General features: G+C 41.5%; 1 protein-coding gene across 1 annotated transcript in view; it reads right to left on the bottom strand.

The window, feature by feature from the left end:
* LOC8034930 (corticotropin-releasing factor-binding protein) overlaps positions 1–19,816 on the bottom strand; it is a 156,688-nt gene that overhangs the window by 100,889 nt on the left and 35,983 nt on the right. Inside the window, exons 2-3 of the mRNA XM_040503524.2 lie at positions 9,450–9,507; positions 9,024–9,026 (exon numbers count right to left, since the gene is read on the bottom strand). Of these exons, the coding sequence (XP_040359458.1) occupies positions 9,024–9,026; positions 9,450–9,507 (61 nt within the window). The remainder of the gene's footprint in view (positions 1–9,023; positions 9,027–9,449; positions 9,508–19,816) is intronic.

Genomic DNA, 19,816 nt, shown 5'->3' with positions numbered 1-19,816 from the left:
CGGAAGAAGATGATTGAACTTGGGGACTGAGACGGCTGCGGTAGTATATCTTTTAAAGAACAATAAAAAAGTTAAACACGAGCTCATTCCTGCATTTACGTTGAAGTTAGGGGCTTTTATTTTACTCGTATATGAAATAATGCAACTTTTAAATGTTACACTTTACTCGCTTCCATTAAGAAATGGCGGTAGCATCTATACAGTAAAGCTATTTGTTTTTAATATCATGTCTGAATTGCGTACACTGATAGATTAAGAAACTATACGTAAATGAAACATAAACAGAAGAGTTCTGCACTATAACAGAAAGTGCTGAAACCGTCTCTAACCTGCATTTAAAACAAGCATAACCATGTGCTCGTGAGCTCTTCAGAGCCAAGCACAGGCTGGTTGAAATGAAGTATGTGTATTTTATTTTCTAAACAACACAAACAAAGAAATACATTTTACCGAAAGACCCCGAAACTCATTATCTGCGAGTAAACAACACTTGTTGCTTCTGATTTTTGAGCTGCACAGGTTTTTGTTAAAAGAGCCTTGAAAGCTACATTTTTAATTTTAAGTATTTGTCTTTTCTTTCTTTCAATTCTTTAGAGTTCAAGGTCGTAGCGTCATGGACATCTCATAAATTTTCCTTGCTCATTGAAAGAAGTGCGTGTGCCTGTGTTCTTCCTTTGCATGTTTTATTCTTTCAGTGTACTCCGAAAGCTACGCTTATGCGAATTGGGCTCGTGAGTTATACGGCCTGGGGGACATAGTATATGGGGCTAATCGTAACGATCAGCCGGCTAATTAAGTACAATTTGTGAATAAACTCTTTACTATTGAAATGGATATATGGGTACAATTAGAAACTTACTGAGCGTCATCGAAAGCCACTAAATCAGTAATTTTCGGAAAAGCTTTGAGCACGTGAAAAGCGTGGTACCGCGCTTAAGTTACCACTGGTGCAGCTGGAGCAAGGCTACCGGCGTGAGCCCCAGGCTTGTACTTGTTGACGTGTGGTACCTTTAGCGCGTTACTACGCTTCATACACACTCAAAGCATTTCTAAAAAAAATATTAATCTAATGGTTTTGGATGACGCTCAGCGAATTTTTAATTGTAACCATATGTCTGTTTTCACTAATTAAAAATGTAATTAACAAGTTTTACTTAATTAGCCGACATATCGCTACGACTAGCACCATATGGTATGTCCCCCTTGCCGTATAACTGACCTGCAAAAACCGCCTAAATGTAGCTTTCACGACTTTTTAAAACAAGCCTGTAAAACTTAAAAAAAACGTATATAACTTTTTTTTACTTTTTATATATATGAAGACTGCTAATTAGGAAATAAACGATGTTCGTTGTCAATCATGAAAATTTGCTTCGACCGGCATGCGTTTTCTGGAGTCTAGATAGTGCAATATCCTCTAAAATATGTTTGCTAACGGACTTAGTAGAAGAGAGCTGTATGAAACGATTTAATATTTTTGTTTTTCACGGTCAACGTTGACGGAAGAGCCTGTACCCAATAATAATAAGTTCTGCTCATAAAATAACATGTCTGCCTTATCATAAACCTGACATGATGAAATATTTCCAATATTTGATGAACGTAAATAGTTGTTTTCCACGCGTATTACACTTACGGTAGTGTTTGAAGTGATTGCCACATAAGCAATCACTTCAAACTACTCTACATTGTTTCTGTTCGAGTCAACAACTTGGATGAAGTCTGTGACGCCCTAAAATAGACGATTGCTGTTTGTCGAGAGCTTTCCTGCGGAGCAACAAACACAGAAAAAGAGAAGTCATGACGTACAGAACCAGATCTATCTATTTCAGTTGAGGCAAATGTTTTCTTCGCTGAAACTCCGAGCCACGACATTCATTTCCTGGCAAGAGATCTGGCTCGGCAAACAGACGAAGTTTGGTCCGTGTAAAAACAGCCAATGACGCGCAGGCTTGAACTACGGGGAATTCGCGCCGAATAGGTCAACATGCCTTATTTGTTTAGGAATTGTTTGGACAGAGGTACCTTGTTCAACGCGTAAAACAACACCGAGCAAAACATAAAATCAAAACCCAATATGCTCGATGAGCCTCGTGGTAGTAAGTAACAGGGAAAGCGAGCGTCTGGGAAAGCGTCTGGGAAACTAAGAATAAATTATGCTTGGAAAAAACAAATTATAATTTTGATTGAAGCATAAGAACTGCGGGGAGAAACACTACATTCTGAATTCTCAAAAAAGGAATGACGCAACAACCTCGCTCAGTACGAGCACACCAGCAAGGAACGAAAAAAAGAACAAAAATCACAAAAAGACGTGGATTCGGGAGAGAATTGCAGAAGACGAGGACTAACTAACAATAAAATATATGTTGTAAACAAAAAAAGCACATTAAGCAAACATTAACATTGTCTTGGTCATTCCAATAAATTCGGGGAGCACAGAATATGACCCGTGTGCATTACGCGTGCGCTATAATTTGCAGTGCTTGGTTACGAGGAGATTTGGATGGTTTCGAATGGCGCTGCAAACACGACACACTCTTGTGTTCTGGGGTTCATGAGAATGACAGACAATTTTAAATTTATTCAGGAGTTGTGTTTGTCACGAGCATGCTTTAATGATGGCTTTTTATAAGTTCTGCTAAAGTTAAAAAATAATAATATGACAAAAAATAATATTAAAAAAATAGATTCACTTGATTTGAATCAGGTTTGTTTGATTTTAATCAAATTAATTTTATTTAAATCACTGCAGCTAGAAAAAAGTGACATTTTCTTTCTTTATATTTAAAAACGCCGCACTAATTTATCAATCGCTTGATCACTGAAAACAATGCGGAAGAAACGTTTACTGTATATCTGAACTTTTAAGTGAGCTTTTCTTAACATTTTTTATTCATGTCATTCCTTAACACTAGAAAGAAAGCGGCTTATTTTCTAAGTTTAAAAGCTCCATTTGCTTTTCCTTCGACATTCTGATTCGATTGCATTATTTTTCTTGTTTTGGATTTTCTTTTTCGTGTTTTGATTTGCTTGCAATAGCTACATTACATAACTTACAAACGATGTGGGGAACGTAGAAAAAAAAAATAAACGCTTTTATTTGTTCAGTAAAGTTTTTAGTGCTCAATTTGCTTTATATCTTTTCGGCTTGGGAATTACTGATTTAAATATAAAACAAGTGCACATAGAAACCATCGAGGGATAGACAAACAGTAAGTAAAATGTATTTTAAGAATTATTTCTGCTGAAGAGGTTTGATTTCAATCATCATAAAAAAAACGGTATAATTTAGATCATGATTTAAATCATAATCAAAATCACTATTTAAATCAACTTAGCTTTTATTCTCCTCCCTTGTTTTGCTTCTTCCGCAGGTTGCGTTTAGGAAACTTAAAAATCTTAGTGCTCTTGGATTGCGAGGAATTCTTTGTGTAGCCTGGAGTAATCTTAAAGGGAGGAGGTTTATCGCGCCCTTAATGCCATCTATTGATTGCTGTCTCAAGTTGTGGCACTGTTAGGTTATGATTTTGTGATCCACCCCTTGATGTCGTGAATCCTCGCGGGGAACTACTTTTTGTCATCTGAGAGCCAGCTGCGAGCGCCGACGGTCGCTCGCAAACTGAGCATGCTGTACTAAGCGGCGCTGACGATCGACTGCAGACTTTTGTACGCAGGACTATGTATGACTCGCCGGTGATGGTCGCCTATAGGGTAAATATTACTAGCCGCCGGCAGCCACCCGAGGACGTAGCTGCTGAACTCAGCACGACTGACCGCCAACGGTCGCCTACGGATCAAGTATCTTTCGGCGGGGGCAATTGCGAACAACCGAAGGCGACCGTTCGCGGCGTGTGCAGCTAGTCCAGCTGCGTGATCCTCTCTCTCTACTTCCTCTATGTGGTGGTGCCGACCAAAGCCGTCGGACCGCGGATCGCACCCTCCTGGGTTTGATTTCTGCCTGGGCACCTTGGTAAATCTTTCTAGTTGCGATTAGTTATGCCTGGTTATAATTATGATTGAATTACTATTACCAAAAATGCATTTAACGCTTTGGGTAGTCAGGTGCATGGGCTATATGGGCTAGGTATGGTCTATATTACTTCGGCTTGGGTGTAAAGCTTTTTCGGCGCACTCTTTTCTCATAAAATCTAGTCCATAAACACATTCTGCGTGAAAAATCCTTAAAACATATGTGCATCTTAATCCTACCAATACAATTGGCAGGCATTGAGCGTGCAGTCTGTTTCGAGCTGTGCTGGGTTAGCGTGATATCTACGTGGTGTTGTATGTTTATAGACCTTTGCATCGCTTATAACCCGGGTGAAAAATTCTGAGTCACTGAGCTGTGGACGTATGCGCATCGTCTGATATACTGCACAACAAGACTACAGCGCATGCTCAGAAAGTGTTCCACAGCCCGGCAGACAAAGACGGCATCGCTCACAAAGCGATTTTTGCAAAGGTCTCAACTCGTTTCACTGTAAGTCCTGCCGCAGGTGACACCACGAGCTAATGGGAACAATCAAGCAGCGTCAAAAGCGCAAGTCACTGGGCCTCTTTCATTTATGCTTGTTCAGCAATGATATATGACACGTACAGAAACATTACCATCACCGTAATGGTGCGCTTTTTACGCTCTGTGATTGATCCCCTCAGGTCGTAGCGTCGGCTGCGTCTGTACTTGAGCTGAAACTGAGTATAGGAGGATGTCTGGATGTTGTATAGACACGGCGCCATGTGACCCTATGACGTCATGGTGTCAAGTATCTTTACCCCTCGTGCTGATGCAAAGTCAGGTAATGGTGTCACGTGACGTCACACTCATGGCGACACGTGATCATCGTCCGCTTTATGACGCCACGTGAACAGCGACCGTTAGCGAGACGTTAGTCTGCCAAATTAGCTCCCATATACCAGGTGTTTCGGTCACATGGTCACATGGCCGCTCTTCACCCAATTAGTTTCCCCGCTATATTTAGTGGCCAAATTGCACTTCCCTGCTGGCGCTTGAGTTAAGTCACGTTGACACACTTGATCTTGACTCCGACCGACTGAGACAAGACCGGTTTTTTAAGCCTCTTAGTACGGCTTAGGCCGCCGGAGGCGCGGCAATGCAGCCAGTCGTAAGCCGTCGGAAATGGCTTAAAAACCGATTTTGTCTCTGTCGGTCGGAGTCAAGCCCAAGTGTGTGAACGAGCCTTTACACTTCTGGCATTCTTGTTGCTTACGTTACTACACTTCCGTTTCACTTTTGGGATATTTTTATAGAACACTAACCTTCTTGACATTTTGTGTAAAACCAGTCGTCTGTTGACGTAAGCAGTCACCCCGTCGATAAAATCAACTTGTTTTCTTAATGCCGATACATTAATGCCTTGTTGACGCAGTTTTTCGTGCCTTCGCTTGTTATTTCGTGTGCTTGAAGTTTTTTCTCCGCTACTTTTCATAGCCCCTCCTAAGGGTCTTAGTATCTTGGAAATTGGTGTGCCAAAGCCAATCCCAGCAGTGAGCACGTAGGCGTCCTTGAACGTAGAGACAGGTTACAGCGTCCTTTCTGTCCGATGTAAACTCTGCCATGTGACAACCCGATTCTGTATGCGACGTCCTCGGCGCATTTCAGAAATGTCTGTGCATGTTTCAAAACGCATAAAAGTCCTTCGTTTTTTGTTTTTTTTTCTTTTCATTTGTGCGGACTTTCGTGGCACCGGAAACGCAGGAGGCGTGTTACATCGTTCTACCACTATAGCGGCCTAATTCGAAAATTGTTTTCTAGCTCGGATTTTTAGAATGCATGGAGATTAGGTTAATCGTAAGAAAGACTGGCGCTGGGAGATAAAAAAAGGGCTACTAAACGACACCTCACAACTAATGTGCTCTCGCACCGATCAATATCACTTATTATGAATAATAAGAAATAGAAGGATAAAAAAACATACAATAGAATTCACACCTATTCCTTTGGCACATTTTATTCATTTTTCATAGTATCTCTAACGGCTCTTATGTAATTAAATAATTTTCGATGAACAATAAGAAGGAGCTTGAAATGCTAAAGATCGTTCATCTCCGTGTTGTACAAGGCAAGTCAAAAGCCTTGTCAAAATAAAACTTCATTGCCCGGAGGGTATATTCCCCCGCCCTGACCTCAGTCGTGACGTCGTTTTCTGACCTTTTCGAAAATAGAAAGAGGGCGCGCGCCTAGCTTTAATAGGCGCGATGTGTGGGAGCGGAGATTCCGAAAACTCTGGATATAAAGTCACGCCCCGGGAGGCAGCGTCTTCAGCGGCACTTTGAAACTGATTTTCCGCGGCCTCTGTGGAACAAATTGGAAAATTATTTGACATTCGTGATTCTGGAGGTCTAATAAAGACGATTGAAGTGTTTTTTTCCTCAAATGCAGAACCGCTTTAGTTTTTTTTTAAATTTCCACTGGTTGAAAAATCTTTTGAATTAAATATATTTTGGCTTTTCTAGATGACTGTTCAGTGACAAACATCAAAAATAATAAGTAATGCGGAGATTAAACACATGTATTCACTGACGAGTTGAGAAGTTATGAAATAATGAACATAGTTACAGTTGCGCACACAAGGACAAGGACAGAGTAGTCTTTGCCCTTGTCCATGTTCAATATATACCAACTCGCCCAACTGTCTACTCTTCTACTTCTGAAATAATACTTTCATCAGCGAAAGTGCGCGCGTATGGTTCGTCGGATAATGCGGAAAATTCGGGCACTAGTGACCTTCAGAACGATAATAGAGAATTAGTCAGATTTCATGCAAAACCACAATTTGATCTTGTTTCTTCTGTTAAATTTCTAAATTGTAGCATGGCATAAAGTTCAGGATTGAACATCATGTTTTGTAACCCAAACATGAATATGAAGCGCAAAGGTGAAGAAGTTCATAAATAATTTTTTTTCCGAACTTGGCATCGATTTATTTAGAACTTACTGTGCACTCAATTGGTCCCGATTCTGTCACACGAGGCTAGACGAACTTTAATGACTTCTTCCAACGTTCTCAGAATCAATAAGGCACAACTCTGGTGAAGCTTTGCGCCAAAGTAAAGTGCGCATGGAATGACGCAGTGTCCTGAAAACTGTAACTTGAAGCTCTTGTTACATAACGCGATTGATCAGCCGTGTATAGAGGTATGTGTATCACTATACGGGGAAATAAATAGGGTAAGAATATTAGCGTACAGTGACGTTACCGGTCGAGGCTTATGCTCTAAATAAGAACAGAACCACAAGGTTCAAGTGAAGAGTCAGCAGCAGTGGTGGCATGTAGGAATCGCTGGGGGCTGGGCGTGGATTAAAACTTATAACCCGATTAATCGGCACCCTTTAATCAATTAATTAATCATTTATTCGGTCGCGTTCATTTCCAGACATAAGAGCATGAAAAGGACAAAAACATATTTATTCTTTTACGCTTTTTTTCTGTGACAAACACCGAAAGATGCACTTTCAGCTGGGGATAAGAATGGTGTTATTTGTGAATTTTCCGCCGACGAAGATATTAATGTTTGCGTTTTGAGCAAAAAAAGTTTTAGTAGATCGTTCTGATACCTGTGACACACGCAATAACTATACGATGCGTGCATGCTCAAAGACTCTGGCGTAATATAGGGTATCATTATCGGAGTCATCGGAACGATTTACAAAAAAAACTCTCCAATAATGAAAGTCACTAAGATTAAAAAAAAATACACTGAAAGTTCAGATTTTGGTTTAGGTTCACCCGGCTTCAAATTCAACCGATTAACCAGCTCAAAAAATTAATCGCGGTTAAAGCAATATTATACTAATCGGAAGGTTCATCGATCAATCGCTTAGCCGTACTGGGAACCATGTACACTAATCCGGGAAGTAAATTACGCGCTGGCATATCAAGAAAAGAGTTTCACAGAAAAGTTCTCGGCTTGAAAATGTTAAGGGGAGGTTCAGCGCAAAATGATCAGAAATACATAAATTCAATTCATGTTATTGGAAATATGAACTTTACGTTCTGCTATCAATAGGTTCTGTCGAGTCCATGCTTGACAAGGGCGTGGCGGAGGCATCTAAAAATATTGACCTTGCTCAGGCACTTTTGGGAGGCCATAGACGACGGAACCAAGCTTGCATCTAGCTCACTTTAGGGTGTCGCACCTGATGCGGACGAGCGGCAGCTGTCAAAAACTTTGACGGATGGTTAAGGTTATATATCCAAGGTTTTGGTTCCCGTAATGGGGTGACGACGCAGATGCAGTCATATTTGAAACTTCATGAAGAAAATGAGGTGGTTTAAGTGGTCATTTAACTCTAACCATAGGAAAGCTTTTTTTTTTTTTTTTTCAGAAGGAAATAGCAAGTGGCATATTCGGATAAAAATATAAAAATAAAAATATTGAAATAAAAGGACTAGTGACCAACTAAACTGAATGCTTGCGTCAACTTCATCGATAACAATCAAAAGCTTTTTCGTCAAATTTTGGCGCGATATAAGGGCCCGATGGACCTTCCTCGAATCTATAGGTTTAAAAAAATCAGTACGGCCGTACCAGCCTACGAGCAGGAATGACTCTCTTACAATGACCATAACATGTGTAGATTTTTAGATGAGCAGTGTGATGACTAAGTTTCAAAACAGTTAGACAACCCTAACCTATTAATCAGAGCAATCTCAACCAAAGGTTAGTCAATGAAAAATTAGATGTCTTTTGAACCACTTGTTTTTAGTTGTTTTTTCTAGGACAAGTTATCTCGGTGTTGATTTTTACCACACTTTTGCTATGAACGAAACCTAAAGAGCACCTTAACACAAAACATCTTCCCCAGCATAAAAAAAAAAAAAAAAAATCTTCGTTGTTGACGTTTGCTCTTTTATAACCGCTTTACAAATATCAATGTCAATAGGAATAAGTTACTTTCGTGAGCATGGTTAAAATTGTGCACAGATAAAAATTCTATTTCTGCGCTATTTGTGCGCAATTTTAACCATGTTCAACCATTACCAAATCGCTCAACTAACCACCTTATTACCTTCGTGAGTAGCCGCGAGGCTCTTTTATTACTCTTCTGGTGTAGAGATCATTCAAGCAAAAAAGTTATTATATGATTAATTTAAATGGCTATCATTTAATACATTAAAGTACTGCCCGATTCATCCTGGGCATTATTATAATCTAGGTATTTACAGACCTTTCAAAACAAGAGTTAAAATTATGCCTTGGTATAAAAGCGTGCCGGCTAAATTAATGGCTCCACCCGTTCAAATCAAGGAACCTCTTTTTTCGAGGCAGGTATTGATTTATTTTAGCGCCTATTAATAAAGTTATCTCATTGTATCTTTATAGACGCACAATATATCCGAACCTTTATTTTCTAGTGTTTTTTTATTTTAAATTACACATATCTTCCCTGGATTCTTGACCCTGTGATTGCATAGTTAACTTACCCCCAGACTCCTGAGTTTCCAGCCGGAAGTAGGGATTGGGATTCTGGATAAGGTATTGCTGAAAAGAATAAAAGAAACAAATTAAGAGATTTTACTCTTTATTCACTCGAATTACTCAGGATTAAGCAAAGCAGCAAAATTAACAGCCTTCGGTTATCTGTTACTTCTAAACAAATACAGTCACGATCAAAAGAAATACAAACAATCAAGCGGCGTCTGAACGATACCTATGTTGCTTAAAGCAAAAAAAAAGCAAAAGACCGGTTCATCTTGTTTTTCATCGTGACCGATTTGATCTCTGCGATTTGCCGCCAACGGCTGTGTCCAGGATGGAAGAAGAGAGAGGTACGGAAACAAAGATCAGAAAGAGTGCCCGAATTTCATCCGGGCTTCGAACATCTCACCGTAGCGCTCTATGGGGTTGGGCTCGGCGCTCTGGCGCAATCGCGCGCCGGGCGGCTTTAGCGCGGGCGTGGGCGCGCGCATCACGGCCTTGAAGAGGTGTGGGCAGGTAAGGACAGTTCCTCGAGCTCCTGTCATGCTGCGCCATCTCACGGCGTTTGTCAGAAATGGCAGCGAATCTTCTACGCACTGGGTACGTAGAGAGGCGGCACCCTTTACACACCTCTCTCTTCCACCGTCACCCTCTCTTTATGTTGCTTGTTATCTTGAGTGTCTGACGGCGAGAATAATGCCACCCTTTCATAAGAATGATGCCACCCTTTCATAAAATAATGTGTCAGCCCGGCGACTGCGCATCTTATTAACAAAATCCGCTTAGTCATTCGCTTAGAGCAATTTCAATTCTATTTAGAAGCGGCGTCATTCTTTAATAGTCCACTGGCGCTGTGCCTTGTGCGATCTGAATGCAATCCTTTAGTTGTAAAAAAAAAGGATCACAGGTGATTGAGACATAAATGACGCAGTGACATTCCTGTGCACAGCAGATAACAATGCGCAATTTTGCGTGATCTTATTGTCACGCGATTACTGATGGCTCTCTGATTATAAAGACCAGGAATCCAAGGGTGCGACGGTGAGTGTCGCGCCTTGTGTAGCCAAGCGTGAATATAATGCAACGACTGGAAACACGGATAATAATCTCGCTGGAGAAATACCACCAAGCTCCGCCAGATGGTTCTGCATGCTCAGGAAGGCACGCGCGCCGCTGTCCGTTTTCATTTTTTTTTTTTTTTTACCAGGATTGAAGATTTATAATTTGCTGTATTGAGGGTCATTACATAGCAGTTCGGAACCAGCGGCAATATCCACCGGGCAACAGCCAGGCGGCAGCAGCAGAGTTGGAGCCCACAGTTATACCCTGTCTTGTTGTAACTTGACAGAGGGTGAACGATAACCCCCACATTGCGTGCCAACGGCTCCGATATGCGCCACGTATACGTGCGCAACGCACATATATCGGAGGATGATGCAGCGAAAACCTGACACTTCTTCGCAGTAAAAGCACACTACAGCGATGCGTAGTCACGTTCCGATTGGCCCAAGAGGGCCGTAACTTCCGCTGTACTGGCATGTTATGCGATCGCGGCTTCCTGGCCTACCCTGCATTTCTTACTTCAGACGCTAGACTAAGCGGCGCCACTAGAGTAATATATCCCGTTTCAACAATGCAGCCGCCACTCCCAGGCATGCTAAATGTTTCTTGCTTCAGTCGCTAAATAACGCCAAACCAAACAGCATTGAATGTTGCCTATAGGACTACTGGCAGCTAATACTTAATCAATTAGGAACAGGGTGGTAAGCTTTACGTCCAAGATAGGTATTCTAAAGAGGAATAAACTGTGTCACCCTTATTTTTCGCCTTCGTCAACACTACTTCGTTCTGAACGATTTGCTTCCGTACGCCTTCAGCAGAAGAAAGCAAGATTTGATCGCTTGATCTTTTGACATGCTTTGGAGTTTTCATTTTTTTTCTCTTATCTAGTTCTCCTCCATTATATTACTACAGTGCCCTAGAAGTGGGGTAGTGGGCTCACCGCCCTATCTCCCCCGTGTGCCGCGCTGAAGCGGCCGATGTCGAAAACGTGGGAGTCGCAGCAGTAGATTCTTCTTTGGGGGGATCGGTGGCCGAGTGGGCTGAAGCGCACACCCAGCTCAACGCGCGTGGAGTGAAAGCTCGCGATGCGGAACCCAGGGATCCTGGGTTCGAGCCCCACCCCTCCCGTTTCGATCTGGGTGAGCATCGTACCGGCGTGCGGTCGTGTATCACTACTGCGTGGTGCACGTTAAAGACCCCAGGCTAGCGGTTGTACCGCACTGGCTAAATTGTTCATCTACAGCGTGTGACTCGTCGCAGCTTTAAATGGCAGACCAACTACACGCTGTATAAATATCCCCACAACACCAATTATTATTATTAGATTCTTCCTGAAACTTCTCCCGCCCGCTGTTCGCGATGGGTAAGAGCTGCCTGGCCGACCTGGTCTGGCCAATGCACGCTGGAAAATTTCAGGAGGAAACGCTTACAGCGCACCGTCGCGTCGACATCAAACACGTCAGGCTGAGCCGTCCCGTGAGCTTACTACAAGTCTCTAGGCCACTGTGATATTACGGCCGTTTTAGACTTCAATGTGAGTGTTGCTACCATCTTCTCAACAAGTTAATTTCCAATTCGCATTATAGCGCGTGGCGAGCATTGACAAAGATTACTGTCCCACGCCGATGAAACCCAGCCAAAATTACTGGGCTCCACAGACACCCAAGGAAGATCCGCCAAACCAGATCACAAGTTAAAACCTCGTCTTTGTTGTATATTTATATACCACGGCATAGCGGGTGGCTATTGTCGATTTTCATTTGGTTCACGTGTTCTTGCATAACGCCCTTTTTGCCTACTTTGGCACCCGACAAACAGGAACGACATTTACAAGCCCGTGCTCAACCTACGCTACCCAGAATAATCAAAGCCCGTGAAAAGCCTCCTCTACCATAATGTAAGGTCACACTCGGATGACGCTTTCCAGCTTTCGCTATGCATCAATGACTGGATTACGCTGACTGACATTATAGCAACTGATACTAACCATCTTTCGTTCCAATCCAAGTGCAGAACGTATTTGAGTATATACTACTCCGTGTCTCTGTAATTCTTTCAATTAAATTGTTTATTGAGATATTATTTGTAATTTATATTTTGACTTGTTTACCTCGCTCTTCATGTAATATATCCGAGGGATGTCTTTGAGGATAATCAGCTTGAACATGAACTCTGACTCTGAAATTGAACACAAGCCCGACACCGAACGTCTTTCGACGCTGTGAAGGAACACGAAGGTCAGCCTTACGCTGGCGCTGTAGTCGTGTCCAATCTATGTCTGCGTTATATCTCAGTGTGATTATGTCGAAATGCTAGTGCACGGGCTTTAATTATTCTAGCTGATGTTGGTCTGACGCGATTTCACAAACAAAGGGACCATTTCCATTTTTAAACGAAAAAAATAAAACTAAGATGGCATATGCCATCTTAGTTTTATTTTTTTGAGTGCGCGTCACCGCCACGCAGCAGTGACGCGCACTCTGATGCATTTATTGTTGCGCTAAAGCACAATAACATCACTCCGTCAGCCACCAGCTTCTGACTTCAGAAGTTTTCATGCATGTTAATATCAATGTCGATGCATACCAAGTTTTTGAAAAATCTATATTTCTGTTCCAGTGGCGATAGATATTTCCACGCGACACATGCCACCGGTGTTTGAATGAAGAGTCCGTTTGAACGCGTTTTATGAAATCAAGGACACTTCAACGACACAATCCTAAAACACAGCTACGGTTTCAGTCAGAGACGCCTTAAAAGACCCAGGAAAGAAAAAAAAAACAGGCGTTACAGTTACGCGTTTTCTTTTGAATCAATAATTAGACATACTTTGCTACGTTTTGAGCGAGTTAAAAATCATTGAAGTTTGGTTAATTTTCTGTAGAATAGTTAGAACCATCTGAAGCAAATAGCATCAGCCTAACGATTTCTTCTTGTTGCAAACGGGCACTTTAACAATAGTCTTGAGCACTGAGGTTAATCATCCCCAGGTGCGATTTGAAACTATAAAGAACATGGGCATCGTCATTTTGTAGGTATAGTCTACCGTTTGCTACACGGTGTTAGGAACACTTCGTACGCAAAAATCCGAACGCGGGCTTCACTCAGGGGAAGTCTTATTCACCGACAAATTATACAGCACCATTCCTTAACCCCGCGCGGCACCATGAGGGCCAGTACCACTTAAAAAAAAACAAAAAGACAAAAATTCGAAAGAGTCCGTAGCTGAACCAGCTAGGGTCCTGCTGAACATGAAAGCCTTCGCAAGAACAGAAAAATGTCACGCAGTTTTGTCATGTACCTGAAGATGTTTGGCAGTGCGAGATTGAGGATATGTTGGGTTTTTAAGTGTCAAGCCTGCCCAACTGTAGTTTCTAGACTGTCGGCATTTTCAGTATGCTATAACACTCTCCGTGTGTCAAACGACTTTCATGTGCGGGATGTTGAGTAATTTCTACAAACCCAGTGCACACACGTCACAATTCAGGCTTAGCCGACCCGCCCGCCCCCCTCCCTCCTTTAAAAATTTTCTGTATTGGATCTACGTGGTACATACACCCTATACAGCTTCCTCCTACAAGAACTTTAAACGAGCACCCCCCTCCCCCCCGCAAAATAAGACTCCTGGATATACCCCTGAGGGTTTCCCTAGGGGTTACTTCCTGAATAACGCCCGTAAGCCCGGCTCCTGTTAGGACACATTGTATTCTCAGTGTGAAGACAGAAATGTGAGCACCCTAATGACGGTGTTAACAGGTAAAAGAGTCAGTTTACAAGGCTCTGTAAAAAGTCCCTCTCCCCGTTAAGCAATGACCGGGGAAAGGGGGCGGGGGGGCGCATAAGCTTTGAAAGTTTGGGCTCGCGTTCTTGGAGGATTTGGCAACAAGTCTGGGCATATGCCAACATAAAGTGCTCAGCGCTTACTCTTTCGTCTCTCATAATTTTTTTTTTTTATGTTCGCGTACTTGTTTGAAACGAGAAAAGAAGAAAACATTTAATTAAACTCGCCTCCCTTCAGCTGCCGAATAAATAAGAGAATATTGTAATGTGCAAATTGATTTTTTTTTTATTTTATTAGACACGACTGATAGATATTGTGTATTCAGTTGCTATACCTCGAAGTGTGTTGTGTGATTCCTTGTCTCATTTATCACTTTTGTTCGGGCTACTAATGAGAAAATACAAACCGATAAAATGAAATGCTCATATTTTGGAAACCATAGCCGATGTGATAAATATTAAAGCACACGCGATGATGAGATTAGAAGACTGTCGCCGGATTGACCCAAACTCATCGAGCTCAGGTTATGAAGTATACGCCTTATATAGGTCTGAAAAGGACTAACAAACACTCTTGGAAACTTGAACACTTTCAACCCCCAAAGATGTTTGTTGTCCTCGCCATAATTACGCCCTGTCAAAAACTGAAATATACGCACATTGTTTAATTTGTCAACGCTTAAACCGTAATCTAAAGAAAATAAGAAACTGCTCATATAGATTTAGCGCAAGCATGATCAGTTTTCTTTCGTACATTTATGTCCCACCTATCCGGTAGAAAGAAAAACAACTACTGCCATTATAGTGTTCGCCATTCTGTCATGACAGCGTATTGAAACTAATCAGTGGTCTTTTTCCTTGCATTTGCATGCGATGTTTTACCAACGCATCAAACCTGGCTTTCAACACTTCACTTGTTAATTGCTTATAGTTCAAAAAACGTTCTCTGTTATAGTTTGCTCTCAGTGTTTTAATTAAGAATACATATTTATAAATAAACGTGTGACTAGCCTAAATTAATTATGTAGGCATCGTTTGTTTAGTGCGTCGGCGTTCAAATAAAGCGTCTAACTTTGGCTTCATTTTTCAGAAAGTTTTGCGGAACACTGATTTAGAGAAAACGCGCTTGGTTTAAGGGGGTTGCCAGTTGTCTTTAATCAGGCTGGTCTATCGTGGAGTTAAGAGGAGCTAAAAATTCATTCAGGAAGATTTTCTGCTTTCAATTACAGCGGTATATCTGCGTTAAGAGTGCATTGTCTAAATGAATGACATGCAGCGCACAAAATTATGGCCTTAAATGTTTAAAGCCTCCAAAATTGTTCAGAACCATTTTTTGACGACTGGTCTATCTATGTTGCGTGATACGGCTTGCGTGAACCCGGAATCTGCTCTTTTTTGCTTTAACAGTTACGTAGTTCGGTTTTCAACATAATTTTTTTTTTCACATTCAATAGCATTTTATATTAGGAACTTCCACCTGTATCAGCATATTTCACGACTGCCTTTTAGCAACGGGGCAGAAAGCAACAATATTGGTCCACGTTTTCCTTGTAATTTGTTCCGCTCTGTAGAAAGAAAATAATCTTCTCCAAACGTATCTGACCTTCCGTTTGCTTCTAAGAAAGACATGGCTGGTTTGAAAATGCTAGATAATAGAAGTCAAATGCAAGCTGCGTCGAAAAAAAAATAAAGTTTGCGGTCCTGTGGCCGGTGGCCTCTTTTCCTTTGTGCCTTTTGTGCATCTTTGTGAGCGAGTTCACTCAAAAATGTTTCCAGATCAAGAGCTCAATTTTTAACGCACCCCAGATATTTCGGTTCCACATTTGCAGCGTTTAGGGCCATCAACGAACAGGCAATTCAAACTTTCAGAGAGCAATCTCAGTACTTTCAACCATCAGCCAGTTTAGCTTTTCTATGTGGCCTTCGGCACCTTGGTTTACAGAAATCTCGGAATTAGGGAAGTTCCACCGAAAAAATGTATTCGTATTTATTACTGCTAGGCGCCCGGTTTCGGGTTGAGCGGCGTCGGCGTCGACATCGGCGTAATTGTGCCCTTTGCATTATGGACGTCACAGTTCCCCCTCTAAATTTAGCGGGGGAACTGAATTAGTGGAGGTCGCGCGACATCAATCTTCCGTTAAATTTAGCAGGAAACTTAATACGCTGAATATAGTCGGGAAATTTTCTCACTAAATTTAGCGGGAAAACTTTCCGGCTAAATTTAGCAGGAAAATTTTGCTAACTTTAACGCTAATTTTAGCGGGAAAATTGTCGCTAAATTTCGCACTTAATTTAGAGGCAAAATTTTCCCGCTTGATTTAGTTTGTGAAGTTTCCTCGCTAAAATTAGCGAAGAAATTCGCAATATACTTCCCGCTAAATTTAGCGGGAAAATTTCCCTGCTAAGTTTAGCGGATAAATATTTGCTAAATTTAGAGAGAAATGTCGCAAAAATTTTCTGCTAAATGGGAGGCGAGGAGGCGAGGAGGAGAGGAGGGGGAGGAGGGGAGGAGATGCATACCCTCCTTTTCGTACTTTTTCCTCCTCCTCCTCAAGAGCTGCGCTCTAATTTCGCAATACAGAGAATTGTAAACGTCTTTCATTTTTTTTAGAACACGTTGAAACGTAAGTTTGAGAACACATTCATGTAATTGTAGTTTTAGCTAGGTGTGATTTGTATTTTATTTGGAAAAATACGTCAAGCAAAGGGAACTTGTGTTTCCTTTAGTTGCTTGAATTATGTTTAATAATACATGTGGTTTAAATGAGTAATATAGAAGAATGTCATATCTTATGATAGGTCGTTGGAAAATGTTTTAATACTTAAAGAAATTAAAATAATTAATATATATTTTAAGGTTTTTACTTATTTACTAAAGCTATTATAGATATTTAAAATTAGTTCGACTTTATAAAAATCAGTTGCGATTAAGAAAATCACAACACCACGTCACGGTCGTTCTGGGTCAAAAGTATTAAAAATAAAATGTAGTTGTTGCAAAAAAAAAGAAAGCAGAGCAATGCTTCTGAAATTTGTTTATGCGGAATTTGTGGAAATCACCGAAAGACAATTTTGAACTTGATGAAAAACGAAGTTGTAAAGAAGACTTCCAAAATTTTTTTTATTCATTCAATTAAGCTCTTTGACAATCTTATACTGCGTGGGTCAAAGGGAGCAGTGGCCGTTTAAAATGACGACATCAATCGGGTTCTTAACGTATCGCGCTATGATTTACTACAGAGGTGCTTGGGGTTAGTGGAAGCTTTCTATAAAATTGTGGAAAAATTGACTCACCCGAGTAAATCAAGAAAAATCAAAAACTATGTTTTCCCTATATTTTGCATCAACACTAAAGACGATTAAGCGTTACTGTGGTGCCTATCTGGGCCAAATAAAGTGAAAAATAGGTAAACCAATTCTATTTTATTTTCATTTCACAAATGTTTCAATCGTAGTAAGCGCCAGAATAGCCCACAACTATTTTCCGATGATTTTGAGATAAAAGGCTTAGCGATACTTTTTCCATGGACAAAACAAGTGTTTATTTTCTTTCTTTTGACTCCGGAGGTTTCATGTATTCATACTCTCAATTATTGACTGCACGAGCTTCCAGCGCCTCCGCAGTAAATCACAGCGTGATAAGTTAAGACACCGATTTCAGAAGTCCCTTCCAATCCTCCATCGATCCAATTGACCCACCTGATATTTCTGTTCACTGGATAACTAAAAATTGAATTGGGTAGCCATATTGTGTGAGGAGATACTCTACACCAGGGGCCCTAGACTCGTGAAACACAAAGTTGGAGCCGAAAGTTCGCGGAGCGCGCCGATTGGATGTTGGCGAGAAAAGCGCCGAGTCATCGTCGTTATTGTCCCATCGGTGCGCTCCCTCAACTTCGGCCCCAACTTCGTGTTTCACGAGTTTAGGGCCCCAGGAGTGCACAACCAAAAAATTACGCGGGACAAAATTACGTATATTGAAAACTGTGCGGGCCGCAGCTGGTACGACGTGTGGCATATTTCGGCCAAGGTCAAGCTTCCGATATCAGGCGTCGGCGCACTCGTTGCCGTCTTTAGCATATCTCGCAATGTCATGTCCGTCATGGCAGATCGAAAACGGTTTTTGTTGAAAGTCATCAGTTAGACGGTTCGATCACAAGCATACGTGCTCCCGAAAAGTGACCGCAGTTTCACGGCGTGATCCACCAGGTTTCCGTACTTGTTCTTGTCCAGGTTTTTGAAGAATTCATGCAGCTGAGATTCGCGATGCATAGTCTTCGGCGCTGGTGGACACTGGAGGTCGATTAGCTCCAGTGGCATTGTCGCATCAGAGTCCTCCGATTTGACGGTGCAACCCCTAATCAGTGTTTTACACATTCCTCAAGAAAAAAAAAAAAAGGAACGAAAGATCGTTACTAGTTCCTTTTGATCTTTGGAACGCGTTCCCGTTACAAGTTCCATCTGAGAGAAAGGAACTCGTTCCCGTTACAGTTTAAAAATGGAACGCATCGTTACATATACGTTACATTTGTATTTTGCTGATTACCATATTTAGTTAGATCGAGGAGAGTTTTGTTTATAATCTATCCCATCAAATGTTAACATACCAATTTCAATTTTGCGATGGAAGAACACCAGGGAAAGAACACCAGCGGAAGCAGGGTTTCATTTGTTGATATATTCACCTTTAAAAATCTCAGATTTTAACCATATTCATGTTTGTGATGAGCGATTCAGACTAGCCAGATGGTGCTGTTACCTCGCAATGTGCTAACGTTTTCAAACAACCTGGCTCATCTAAATCTAAAAAGTACCTTGCAAAAAGTTAACAACAGTTGCTTCTCGATGTTGCTGTCCGCAAGCTGAGGAAGTGAAGGTGAGGATAGGACTTTTAGAAGGTCAGTCTTGGAAACTGCAAATCCGCCTTTGTGAAACTTTGATCCGTTGTTCAGTCAGAGGATGGGAAACAAGGAAGGAAGGAATAAAGTTTAATTTTTGTGCATCTTTTAAATGACCGATGTTCGGGATACAAGGGTGTGTTCGATGTCTGGTAACCTCTTTTTCGGTTGTAACTGTGGGTCTCTCTGTGGAAGTTCAGTGATGGTTGTAGTCGGCCTTAGACTTCTTGGTGTATCAGGATTCGTGGAAGCAAAGAAAGTAGCTAAGTTTGAAACGACCCTTAGTCTGTGTCTTTTCCTTCGACTAAAATATTTGCTTTTTGTACCGCAGTCTCGGGTACTAAAAAAAATAATCGATGTCGATTAGCTCTCCTGCACCTGACCGTTATAGCCTCGTCCCACTAGAACGACAAACACCGATTTTTGTCCGACGACACCACAAAGTTCCGTGTCGCCGATGCTGTCCCACTGCAACGACCGTCACCCGCGACAATCGCCGACACGCGCCGACAAACGATCGACGACGGACGAGTTCTTGTCTGTCGTTGGACTTGAAGCGCAGCAAGCAGTCCCACTGAGAAACATGTCTCGGAGACAAACTTATCCTCCTCGCCCGCTTGTGCCTTCTGTTG

Source organism: Ixodes scapularis, unplaced genomic scaffold (genome assembly GCF_016920785.2).
Source record: "Ixodes scapularis isolate PalLabHiFi unplaced genomic scaffold, ASM1692078v2 PGA_scaffold0__279_contigs__length_252992795, whole genome shotgun sequence".
In the NCBI taxonomy this organism is placed as follows: Eukaryota; Metazoa; Arthropoda; class Arachnida; order Ixodida; family Ixodidae; genus Ixodes; species Ixodes scapularis.
The sequence above is the reverse complement of the archived record's forward strand: the minus strand, read 5'-3'. Positions and strand labels throughout refer to the sequence as shown.